The sequence below is a fragment of the Clytia hemisphaerica genome, unplaced genomic scaffold (assembly GCF_902728285.1).
Source record: "Clytia hemisphaerica strain Z4C2 unplaced genomic scaffold, Clytia hemisphaerica genome assembly, whole genome shotgun sequence".
Taxonomy (NCBI): domain Eukaryota; kingdom Metazoa; phylum Cnidaria; class Hydrozoa; order Leptothecata; family Clytiidae; genus Clytia; species Clytia hemisphaerica.
Window position 1 is genome coordinate 41047 of NW_027103506.1, and position 13322 is coordinate 54368.

A 13322-nucleotide genomic window follows, 5' to 3' on the forward strand; every position below is an offset into this window, starting at 1 on the left:
GGAAGGAAAACTGAAGGATAATGATCTCACCATGGAAGCTTCCACAAAAAAGAACTTTAAAAGAAGTTTAGAAACGAAGATGCCATCCCTCAAATTTCTGAAAACAAGAAATGAAACGTACGTTTATCACCAATCTGTTTCCCTCGATGAAATTGTCTTGAAATATGTCAACGCTAAAGAGGAAAATGATCAACTGAAGAATGAATGGAAAAATGAAGAGGTACAAGCTATCAAAACCTTTGATTTTATTCGAAAGGAAATCAGAAATTTAACTGACACGATACCTTGGCCACCACAGCCCCAAGATTTAACACCAGATAAAGTAGTCATCACACCGATGCTGAATCTGTTACTCTCGACCCTTTTGAAAGGAAAAGATGGCACCTTATCGGAAAAAGCTGAAAGATTGAAGATGTCCATCGCACAAGATTTGATTTACGCCGTGACTAAAGGTAATTGTTTTATTTTTCATTCCTCCAATTTTAAAAGTAAACGTTATTCTACCCTTTGTTTCTTTTTTATGGGGTAAAGAATTATTGATCACCTAGTCCTATTTTACCTTTTTACCTCATAGGCAGGGTAAAGACACCGAAGAGCATCCTACTCCCAAGCATTGTTAAAGCTTTAACAAACAACACCGAAATCATTACATCATTGAACAAATTAGGGCACGGTATCGCATACACACAACTCATGGAAATTCAAACAGAAAACGCCTATTTAATTGTTGATAAACAGAAAGAAAATGGAACGTTGCTCCTAAATGCACTTAAAGAGATCTTCAGCTTATACGTCGCTGACAATATCGACAGAAACGAAGAAACTTTAACAGGTAGGATCGATTCTTTAAACCTCGTAAAACTTGTATAAATTTTAAGTTTATATTCATCTTGAATGTTATAGATCTCCGTCTCAAACCTTATTGAAATAAAATCTCAATTGTAGGTTCGGGAACAACACACAAAGTGAATAATCTATTGATACAAATGAAGAAAGACCCATCTAGTGTAACATTACCACCGCTTCCAAACTCGTCTAAGTATCAGAGGCAGAAACGAAGATCATTCAAACTTCAAGACGATGATAATCAAGCTGTAATGATGCTCGGAGGAAAGAGAAAGGATCCTGAAAGTCGAAAATTCCCCGCAAATCCTTTCAAGGATTTCCTGTTTGCAGACAGAGAAAAATCAAATTTCATTTGGGCTCTCCTCCGTCGAGATTACTCCCCACAACAGATGATTCCAAGTTGGACTGGATTCAACATTTCTATCCAGAATGGGACACCAATAATGAAATCGTCAATCGAATATCTCAATTGCATTAACAAGCCAGCGACTGAAAAATCAACAATACATCAGGTAAGAGTACCATGAAATATCTAAGTTAAGCTTATTTTTATGTTTATCCTGCTTTTGCTCATATAGTTATGCCTCCTCTAATAATCATTTTACCCTAAGATAATTAAAATCTCGTACTATTTAGGTACTCTCCCGAGCACTGGAAATAATGGATTCCTTGAAGCTGAAGTCAATCGTTTGCGTTTTCGACCAAGCAATTTATTGCAAGGCCTGTGAGATAAAGTGGAAAGAACCGGAGAAGTTTCACAACTGTGTCCTGATGATGGGAATGTTTCATATGATCATGACGTACATGCATATCCTTTCAAAGCGTTTTGCTGATGGTGGACTGAAAGACGCCCTCATCCAAAGCACCGTCATTGCTGAAGGCTCCGTCGATTCAGCATTACGAGGAAAGGGCTACAATCGGGGTGTGCGGATGTACAAGCTCTTCTATGAAGCCCTTCAACGTCTTTTGCTCGAGAAACTTGTGGAAACTGGAAAATGTGGTCGAGTTGATGAAGTGTGCAGCCAACTTTCATTGGAGAAGATCGACGAAAATGTTTACAATATCTTGGACGCTGATGAAACAATCGAGCAGTATTTCAACAATTACATCGACCTGACAGATGAAATCAAATCGTCAGATTTTAATTTGCCGAAATTTTGGATCAGCTACATCGAAATGGTCGAGCTTCTATTGAACGTAATATATGCTTGCAGAGCTGGTTTGTGGGATCTTCTGCTTGAATGTATTCGTGAAATAATCCCATATGCCTTTGCCTACGATAACATCAACTACGCAAGGTACTTGTCTGTGATGCTTGGTGACATGTTGGCTTTGGAACACGACTTTCCTGAAATTTACGAGCAGTTCATTCTTGGGAATTTCACAGCCCAAATAAGTGACGGTGTTTTCAGCAGAGTAGAGACCGACAAAGTGATCGAGATGACGTTGAATAAAGACACCAAGACACCAGGTGGCACAACTGGCTTCTCGACGAACATAGGAGCAGTCCATAGATGGGAACTTAACGCTACATACAGGGCATCCCTTCGCGAAGTGTTTCATCAGCATTTAAATTTCACAAGTCAAAAGCACAAGCACAAAGATCTATCTCCAGCACGGATCAAAAAGGATGAAGCAGCCGTACAATCAATCATTTCGATCCTGGAGGAAACTTTCGTCCATCCATTTGCTGAGATGCCATTGCTGTCGATTTCAAGAGGAATTGCATTGGATGAAGCCACAGCAGACAAAATGCTTTCAGTTAAAGAGATAGGTAAAGAGCTCATGATTACCTTCAACAAGGAGCGTCTGGAAGAAGGCCATACTTTATCAATCTTTGATCGCATGAAGAAACAAAAATTACCCACTTTTTCCAATATTGCGATGTCAAAAGCAGCAAAGCACAAGGCAAGATTAGTGGCTATTGAAAGTACGAAAGAGTTGTTTGCAAAAATTGCTATCATCGCTCAATCTAGAGTCATCGATCTAAAACAACTCCTCTCATTTCCCCTGATTGAGCTACCTCTGTCATTGTCAGAACCGGATGGTACCTTGAAGAAAACAGCCAAGTCACGACTATTACACGCGGTCGAGGGGGAAACCACTCCAGTTGAAATGCTACAAGGAGATCACGCATTTGTCGTTGATGGAATGGCATATGTTCGGCAGCTCAAGTCTGGTGGGTTGACTTTCGACCAGTTCTCCACAAAGCTCTTGAAGTCAATCGTCAGCGCTACGCCATCGGCATCTAGAATCGACGTCGTTTTTGATGTTTACTTCGAAACTTCAATCAAAGATGTTGAACGCCAAAGGAGATCAACTGGTGAGATGACAGTCAAACAAATAGTCTCGTCAGCACCGATCAAACAATGGGGTCAACTTCTTTCATCAGGAGAATTCAAGAATAAGCTAATCACATACTTCCTGAACGATTGGAAAAGTAAAAGGCATCTGTTGGGTGACAAGATTCTCTATGTAAATGACTCCACTGAAACCTGGAAACTAACCAAACAACACATGGAAATTTGCGATCGTTTGCGATCAAACCAGGAGGAAGCTGATACAAGAATGATTCTTCACACAAAAGACGCAGCTTCAAATCATGAAAAAGTAATCATTGCAACTCCTGATACAGATGTATTCATCATTGCAGCTTCGAATCTCACTGCACTTCGCTGCAATTTGTTCATGCTAACTGGAACTGGTGATAACAGAAGGCTTATTGATCTGAACCTGGCATGTAAAAACTACTACTCGCAGATCAACAAACCAGATTACACTCAAGAAATGTTCCTCAAAGCTTTGCCTGGTTTTCATTGCTTCACAGGATGTGATTCGATCAGCGCTTTCGCCGGACGAGGAAAAATCAAACCTTTGAAAATTTTGATACAGAAGAAGGAGTACGTTGAAGCATTTGGAGAGCTTGGGATGAGCTGGAACATAAGTGAAGAAACCCAATCAGTTTTGGAAAGTTTTGTCTGCCATATGTATGGAAAGAAAGATGCCTTGAAACTTGGAATTTCAGTAAACGATCTACGCTACGATATATATTGTCGAAAAAGTGGAAAGGTTTCGTGCGAAGGACTTCCACCATGTCTAAACGTATTAAGCCAGCACATCAAAAGGGCCAACTATCAAGCGAAGATTTGGAGGATGTGTCTCAATCCATTAGTTGAAAGATGTGATCCTTCGGAACATGGTTGGGGAATCGACGATGGTGGTTTGTTTGTCAAGTGGATGACTTGCAATCCTGCATTGGACGAGGTGAATATAAGATGATCATACCTTATCATGTCTAGATCTAATCTAAAAGACTTCCTTTGAAAATGTTAGCCTCAAAATGATAGAAAACTATTTAGGGTTTAGAAAACTGAAAAGCCGCGCTCAAGTCTTAGAGAAACTCGTAGACTACTCATCTAAAAGTTTAATTTAATTTTTAGGTACTCTCACTTGTTACGTGCGATTGCAAAAAGTCATGTGGAGCGACTTGTCCGTGTGTGATGAACAAGATGGAATGCAGTGATGCGTGTGGATGTGGTGATTGTGGAAATCGAGACGAAGACGACCAGGAAAGCGAAGACTTCGAAAGTGACGAAGAAAGTGATCTTGAGGAAAATTGATTTTTGAATATAGGACAACTATTCAGCAATTTAGAACAATAATTTGATTCTCTAATGTAGTGTATTGAGAATGACAATGCGAATAAGTATCTCGAGTCGAGATCAGAGAGATCATCTACTGGGGTTAGTCTGACCATAAATTTATTATTTTGGTATCAACTGAAATTTCATTTTGATGAAAAATTATCCATTTATTGATATTTGATAATATGATTGACTCTTTGCTCTTCTTTAAATTTGCATTTAAAGGGTCCTTTGAAGCCTTCCCTTTAATTTTTACAATAATATTTTGTCACTCTATTTAGGTTTTTTATGTCAATAGTCTCTACCTTTTGACATAGGACTAAAATTTGATTTTCGTTGATTTGGCGCGCCATACAGCATTTAAAGAAAGGTCACTTTGGGTGTTTTCTTTTTCAATTTACTGTATATTCATAGTATCCATGAATTATACATTCGTTTTAACCCATAGCCCATTTTTCTCCAAGAGGTGTAAAATTGGTCATTTTTGGCTCGAAACAGGAAAATCGAATTTTTGAAGATTTGGCGCCCCATCAATAATCAAAGAAAGTTATTTTGAATGGCTAAGACCTATACTTGTATGAAAAAATGCTTTTTTATTGCTTTTATACTGTTTTAACTCTAAAAACCTTAAAGATGTTGATTTTTTTTCTTAGATTTCATGAAAATTTTGATTTTAATCGTTTTGGCACGCCTTTATGACGTCATAGGACCGATTTAGTAAATGACATATCATTGATATTGCATTCTGGGATTTTTTAGGATAGTATGAGTATCTACAAAAAATTTCAGGTCTATATCTTTCTTACTTTTTGAAATATTAACAAAAATGTAAAACTAGGGTAGAGAATAAATTCCCAATTTTTGAGGTGTTAACAGCATACCACCCCTCAGTCTAAACTCGAAATCTTTCGATTCCATACTTTTTGACCTTGCTAACATGGAAATTTCCACTCTACATAAAATTTGGGATCTTTTGGTATATAATATGTCTGGTAACCTCGTTGAGCCCAAAATCTCAAAATTAGGCCCTCAGCTCATGGACAAAGACATAACAGTGATATGGTGGAAGTTTTCAAGAACCTCCACATTTATGACGAGTCTATAAGATCCGAGAAATTTACTCCTCGAACACGACCACGACGTCAGCATGATTACGAGCTTCAAAGGAACTTTGCTAATGACGGTATGAGAGGCTACCAAAGCAACTCTCTTTTTTACAGAGGTGTGAAACCTTGGAATGATCTAGAAGAAGATATTGTTGAAGCACCATCCTTACAAGTCTTCAAAGAGCGTTTGATAAAAGAAAGGGAGAAAAAACTTTATAAAATGTAAAATCAAAAGTTCTGTTTCATAGGAGGTCAATAGACGTGCGAAATATATTGCTACAAAAAAATAAAAATAAAAAAAAAATAAAAAAAATAAAAAATTAGGTTCCCACTTAGGTTCCCCCATCCCACTTTTCCGGTGTTCATTTAGGTTCCCACTTAGGTTCCCCCATCCCACTTTTCAGGTGTTCATTTAGGTTCCCACTTAGGTTCCCCCATCCCACTTTTCCGGTGTTCATTTAGGTTCCCACTTAGGTTTCCCCATCCCACTTTTCCGGTGTTCATTTAGGTTCCCACTTAGGTTCCCCCATCCCACTTTTCAGGTGTTCATTTAGGTTCCCACTTAGGTTCCCCCATCCCACTTTTCAGGTGTTCATTTAGGTTCCCACTTTAGGTTCCCAGGTTCCCCCATCCCACTTATCCGGTATGCCATCTCGCTACGCGTATGCCTGAAAAAATACACGTTTTTTTTTATAAGAAACACGTTTATAAGGAACTCGAGGCTGAAAATGGTTCAAAAAATAAGGAATTGTTAAGGAACTGCTCAGGCTGAGAATAAGTGGATTTGAAAATAATGTACCTTATTGGGACTAATTTGACCAAATTTTGATCTTTCAAGAGGCAAAAAGTTCAAAATTTCCTATGTAGTAAGGAACTCGATAAGGAACTTTGAGACTGAAATTCTCTGTAAAAATAAGGAACTCCAGGCTCAGAGCAAAGTTAAGGTTCCTTATAAAAAAAAAACGTGTAAGTCCTAATGATTTGAAAGTGGCTCTATGACCTATCATTATCATTTATTTTTTCATCAAAAACAATTGAATTACTGTTTGAAAAAATTCTTTTGAACTCTCAAGTGCTTTCAGAAATTTTTACTTTATCCTGCCATAAATTTCCAGAAACACTTAAAGTCTGTTCTAGAAAATTGCAAGTCATATCTAACATCTTTTTGGACTGAATGAAATTTTTGGAAAATTTCAAAGCTCAAAAACTTCAATGACATATTCAACACCAAACTATTTTTCCGAAGAGGTTACCATATTGATGATCTTTCAAGAGCAAATGTAAGGGCTACCAATATTTCGGTACAGACTTTATCCCTATTCGCTGCCAGCAAGAATTATGACTCTTTTTCGTAAAGAAGGGACAGGGAAATCATAAACTTAGGATTTCTAGCTAGATTTTTTATTCTGAACTATACAGAATAAATCACGTAAAGTAAATCGACTGGTGTACTATTTGATATAAAAACTAAACTTAGACCAACCAGATGAATTTTTGAAAAATAACCATTAAGACTTTTTGAAGGTCTATTTCACTTTCAGAAAATATGGGTCAAAATGTGAAATTGTTAATGGTTTGGTTTGATTTAATGATTCAATTAGCAAGTTATTGAATGGAAATTAAGTAAATTAAAACAATTAATGGGTTAATTTAAGGTGCATGCAGAGATCGTGGCTGGCCAGGAATTCCAAACTTTTGCCAAAACGAACTCAAGAAGTATTTCGCCTGCCAGTTTCCATCTGCAAGAAGATATTGCAAGAAATCCTGCAATCTCTGTCCAGGTATATCATTGAAAATGGATTTATGTTCTTTAGTATTTTCGATAATAGGGAATTAAAAAATGCTGGGATTTTTGGAAGCTAGGAAACTAATAAGCAGTTATTGGACAAAGTCGAATCCAATATGCAAAAATATTGAGCGTGCGAGAAAAGATATTGGACAAGGCTTCTTTCTTGGTAGTTTTTTATTCAAAAGTCTTATTTTTATTTTGTGACGTAACGTCAAAAAGAAGATGCTCAATTGTCATTGAACTCGTTGTGTGACGTCAATTTTTGAGATATGTAGCCCCCATGGAAGCTATATAATTCGAAAATATTGGACAGCAAAGAAGCCAATAAAACGTCGCTATTTACGCGCGTCGGATAATAATACGTTTTATTTGTATCTGTCTTTACTATATAAGACATACGATCGAGCATTCCAAAAGGTCTGTGATAATATAATTCCGTATTCGTATATAGGTTGTACTGACAAACCTGGCTTTAACCCACGTGTTTGCCGATTTTACAAAAGCAATCATTTGTGTGGTAGAGGTTTCGCTCAAACAAACTGCCCAAAGACATGTGGAAAATGTTGTAAGTTGTTTCTTGTGCTTTTGATTGGCAGGGACCAGTACCAAATCTTTCATGGAATAGGTTCCGGAGACGAGGCTTGACGAGTTATGCACGAGCCAAAACCCCTTTCCGTATTTTTAACCAAATTATCAAATTTATTTCGAACTTTTTAAGAACTTGGAGCCCTTTCAAAGAATAAATTGCTTTTTTAGTGTTTTGAAGCTATTTGAGTAACTTTCAAGGGAATCAACAAAGGCTTGCACATACCCGATACCTATTATGTCTACTTGCAAACCCCATTCAGTTGGTCACAATAGCGTCCCGCTGAAATGCGTATCAAAGATTAATGCTGCGAAAGCGCTATATTGTTTATTTGAATCGCCGCAAAACTTCTAAAGGGATTTATGGCGCTTTTTAATAAAATCATTATTTTCAAATACTATGAGAAATTGCCTAAAATTTGAGCCGTAGATGTTAAAAATCAAAGTGCTGTCTTGGGAGTTGAATGAAAAAATTTAGTTGGTTGGTAGATATTCTGGCTGCTGCAGGTTCGCAATTGGTCATTTTTTCTCCTTTTAAATTTTCAAGTTTTAATCAATTGTCTTGGGAATTTGAACTTGATTCAGGTAACTCTCATCCTTGTTGTTGCAAATACATCCTATAGATGACTGATGTTGTTTCTTCTGAAAGGTTGATTTCCTAGTGTGACTATCTGCCTTTGATTATTTTTGTAAAGCTTCTATAGCCCTTTAATGGTCCACTCAGTCTATGACAGCTTCTCATCATGTTTAAAAAAAAATCGTCCTTAGTCTGTTCATCACCCAGCTCTGAAACAATCTGCAAAGCTCGCACATTTGAAGATCGAAACGCAGTAGAAAGAGACCTATCTAAAGTCTATTCACGATAAGTGTGCACTCTTTTTTCTTTTACCTATAACTTTTGAAGGAATTCTTCAATCTTTATAAATTTGGTATCATTGGAAAGATATTAGTTAGTGGAACAATTTGAAATAAAAAATCTTCAAAAGAATTCTAAAAATGAAGATGAAAATGAAGAAGAAAAAAATGAAGATCTTGTAGAAAAGTGCTATAACTTTCATTTTCACTGGAGAGATTCTTTGATCTTTGGAGGTCATCACTGTGAAAAAATTTCACTAAAATATTTATTCAATATAAAGTTATAATACAAAGTTAATAAGTGATTGACCCCAAAAAACAGCAGAAAACAGCAGAAAACAGCGTTTTTAAACGTCAATTAGCTTATAACTTTTTTTGATATCTTTTGACTGAATGATTATTTTTTGGGTTGGTGTAATTTAAGATGCAAGATCTAACGATTTACGATTCACGATGCGCGATCCATGCATAAAGTATGCTGATTATTCCTAATAATTATCATATAACTTAAATTATATAACATAATTCTAAAACAATGGCATAATCTTTTCTCGCTTTTGTTTACCACGGTAAGTTCATGCGACAAAAAAGAAATGGAACTACGAATAATTACGACCGTAAAATTATGAAAAAAACTAACTTGCATAATGTTGATAATGGAAGCTAACTTGTGAACATCTTACAATAGACAGAGAGTGAAACTAAACAATACACAAGAAATATTTTTGCTCTCCTCAGTTTTAACAATCATAATCGAATATAGGAATTTTCTTTCGGTAAACAATTCCCCTATATTGATTCAAGTTATGAAAAAGAGAGAGAGTACAGAAGGTGAATGTACGTGGTTTTCACTTTCTTTTTATCTATGACTGATTTAAATATAATTTGTATAATAATCCGTGTAGCGAAAGTATAATTCAATTTTCTTTTTAAAAATGAAATGAAAATTGAAAAAAATTCAATTTCCTTTCTTTGATATGTGAAAGAAAATTGAAAAATAGGTCAAATTTCTATTTTCTATTTGAAATAGGAAATTGAACTAAAATGATATATTTTAGGAAATTTTTGGACGAGTTAGGGCGCTCTGGGCGCTCCTCACCTTTGGTAGTCCAGCTCTTTTGCATGGGAGCCACCACGTTACCCAAATCCTCACACTGCCAGGTCATTGCATCATCCGGTCCGTAATTCTTATCCGTGTTTCGAATCGAAAGTTTTCCTTTTTAAAATGGAATTTTAAATTTGAAATCTTTTTTTCTTTTTTCTTTTCCAGAAGCAAAATTGAAATATGAACCAATTTTCTTTTTCCTATACTAAATAGAAAAGTAAATTTGAATCGCGATTTCGTGGGTTTACCCGGGCGTTTTTTCTCCTCAGGGGCCTCCAACCTTGTCCATTGTCTGTTTCTCCTGCTCTTTTTAAACTCCTGCAGATGCCAACACATTACACCTAAAGACAAACGAGAAAGACACTGTTGCTGCGATGTCATTCGTGATAAGAAAGAGCAGAACAAACAAACAGACAGACAATGAACAAGAGAGGAGGCCCCTGTGGAGAAAAAAAAACGCCCGGGTACACCCACAAAATAGCGATTCAACTTTATTTTTCTATTTAGTATAGGAAAAAGAAAATTGGTTCATATTTCAATTTTGCTCCTGGAAAAGAAAAAAGAAAAAAGAATTTCAAATTTAGAATTCCATTTTAAAAAGAAATTGCGGACCGGACGATGAAATGACCTGGCGGTGTGAGGATTTGGGTAACGTGGTGGCTCCCATGCAAAAGAGCTGGACTACCAAAGGTGAGGAGCGCCCAGAGCGCCCTAACTCGTCCAAAAATTTCATTAAATATATTATTTTAGTTCAATTTCCTATTTCGAATAGAAAATAGAAATTTGACCTATTTTTCAATTATCTTTCACATATCAAAAAAGGGAAATTAAATCTTTTTCAATTTTCATTTCATTTTTAAAAAGAAAATTCAATTATACTTTCGCTACACGGATTTATAATCTTACATAAATGATGTTTTCAAAAATAATTGAGTTTCAGCGAATGAAAGTTTGTAAATTGCCTAAATATTTAATCATAATTTGCATAATTACGCATGAATTAACATATTTTATGCACAGATCGCGAATCGTGCATCGTAAATCGTTAGATCGTGCATCTTAAATTACACCAACCCTTATTTTTTCACAGTGATGACGTTCGATAATCAAGGTTTCACTTCAGAGAAAAATGATAGTTAAAGCACTTTTCTACAAGATCTTCATTTTTTTCTTCTTCATTTTCATCTTCATTCTTAGAATTATTTTAAAGATTTTTTTATTTCAAATTGTTCCACTAACTAATATATTTTCAATGATACCAAATTTATAAAGATTGAAGAATTCCTTCAAAAGTTATAGGTAAATGAAAAAAGAGTGCACACTTATCGTGAATATATTTTTTATTAAATGCGAATTTGATATATTTTCATCGATACTTACTTTTCAGAAATCGATTCATCTGATTCTTCCTACCTGAAATCGTATTGGTCATTTGGAATTTCACGCATCATTAAATTGAAATTTTTTTTGGTTTTACTAATTTAATGCAAAATTTTTGTAATTTCAATATAGCAGCGAAGAGAACATAAAATTTTTCGATTCAGAATATATTTATTTAAAATTGTAAATTGAAATTTTGTGTAATCATGAAACAGGAATTGGTCGACATACGTTATAAGAAAATTTCTTACATTTTGCTGCAAATTTACACCCCCTTCTCCCATACCCAGTGGAAAACTCGATGGGATTAATATTCCAGTGTTTTTTATGGCTGTGGATTTGAATTCCAATGTTTTCGAGTCAGAACGTTCGTTTGGGGTGTGAAGCAAACAGCACAATATTTTGCAATGAGAATTGCCTTATCTGATTATTTTAAACAGGAACAAAATAGAGTTTAATTTTCCACTGAGGACGATATTTTGGCCAATTTTCAATTGCTGATCCACCCTTGCAAACCGACGAAGGTGTGCCACTGAAGTTTGAAAAATGGACCCTGCTTGGGACTCGTTTTTTCGAAAAAAAGTGACCCTGAATGGGACTGAAATTCCAAAATTTTCTCAAAATGTTACACATTTTTTCCAAAATATAAACAGCACTTAATCGAGGGTAATAGCATAATAAACACAAGATATTATAATTATGTCGACATTTTATTTATTATTTATTTATCGTTGGTACGAAACAAAATAGTACAAAAAGGCTAATTAAAACCAACAGACAAGTCAATATTTACTGAATAGTAAATTATATTATCAAAATAAGATATTGAAATCATTAAAATATTGAACACAGTTTGCAAGAACAATATATTTTTGCTTTCAAAATTTTGGTTTCAAAGCTCTCTACTGAGTCTGATGTTTTGATCTCATTTGGCAGTCTATTCCAAGCCTCTCCTGTCCGATGATTGAAGGAGTTCAAGGAAACTGCATTTTTTGGTAGAGGAAGTTTAATTTGAGCGCCTCTTCTGAGTTTTGGAGCATGTGGGGAATCCACATCCTCATCCTCGTTCTCAGTATCACGCTGGATGATTTCAAAATTGTTCCAGCCCAATTTATTTCCAATATTGTTGACACTATAAACTTCCACTAGCATGAGTTAGAGATTTTGAGTATGAATGGACACACAATTTCCTTCGACCAGAATCTCATCATAATCAAGATGGAGAAGATTTTGTTTAGCCCCAAGGGCTCTGTAATGAGTTCAGTCGAAAGATTGTGGGCCATCTTACTGCAAAGCATCCAAATGAGAGGGCAATATTTAAAAGTAGATAATATAAAACTATTAAATATTAAGTCTGCCTGCTCTTGGTTCAGATATGATCTAATTCTGAGAATAGTTTTAGTTTTATAAAAGGCTTTGTTACATAGATCCTGAAGATGAGGATAAAATGATAAAGCACTGTTGATGGTTACACCACGAAGTTTAACATTCTCAGAAGATTTAAGTTTAAAATTTCCTATGTCAAGAGATATATTTGCGTTTTTTGTACCTGGGAATAACATCTGAAACTTCTCCGGCTTCGCTACAAGAGAGTTTTGTTCAAACCAGGTGAGAAGGATTTTCAAGTCTAAATACAAAGCTTCAATGACTTCTTGCAAGGAAGAAGCACATTTGTGAGAAGTATTATCATCGGCGAAGTTACAGAGGTCATCTTTATTTACAAAGTAAAACAAATCGGTAATAAAAACATTGAAAATAGTTGGAACTAAAAGAGATCCTTGTGGCACTCCAAATACCAAAGGTAGCCAACTACTGTAAGATGATCCCACTTTGACTCTGTGTTTCTTATTTGAAAGATAGCTACGAATAACAGCGAGGTCTTTACGTCCATAAGCGTGAAGTTTTTGCGACCACGAGGCAAACAGTCAAAGGCTTTCGACAAATCCATCATAATTGCTCCAATTGATCCATGAAATTTTTTATAAATTCACTTTCGGGTTGTAAGTTAAAAT

At 35.5% G+C, this 13322-nt stretch overlaps 1 protein-coding gene and 1 long non-coding RNA gene across 2 annotated transcripts; both read left to right on the forward strand.

Annotated features, from left to right (window-relative positions):
• Positions 1 to 741: 741 nt before the first annotated feature.
• On the forward strand, positions 742 to 4620 carry LOC136798856 (uncharacterized). The gene is made up of 4 exons (XM_067055526.1): positions 742 to 832; positions 946 to 1358; positions 1483 to 4110; positions 4287 to 4620. The coding sequence occupies exons 2-4, from the start codon at positions 987 to 989 to the stop codon at positions 4464 to 4466; spliced, it is 3180 nt and encodes a 1059-aa protein (XP_066911627.1). The 5' UTR covers positions 742 to 832; positions 946 to 986; the 3' UTR covers positions 4467 to 4620.
• Positions 4621 to 7254: 2634 nt separating this feature from the next.
• Positions 7255 to 11478, forward strand: LOC136798852 (uncharacterized). Its single transcript, XR_010845442.1, has 3 exons — positions 7255 to 7377; positions 7837 to 7950; positions 11318 to 11478. It is a non-coding gene; the product is annotated as an uncharacterized lncRNA (long non-coding RNA).
• Positions 11479 to 13322: the final 1844 nt, after the last annotated feature.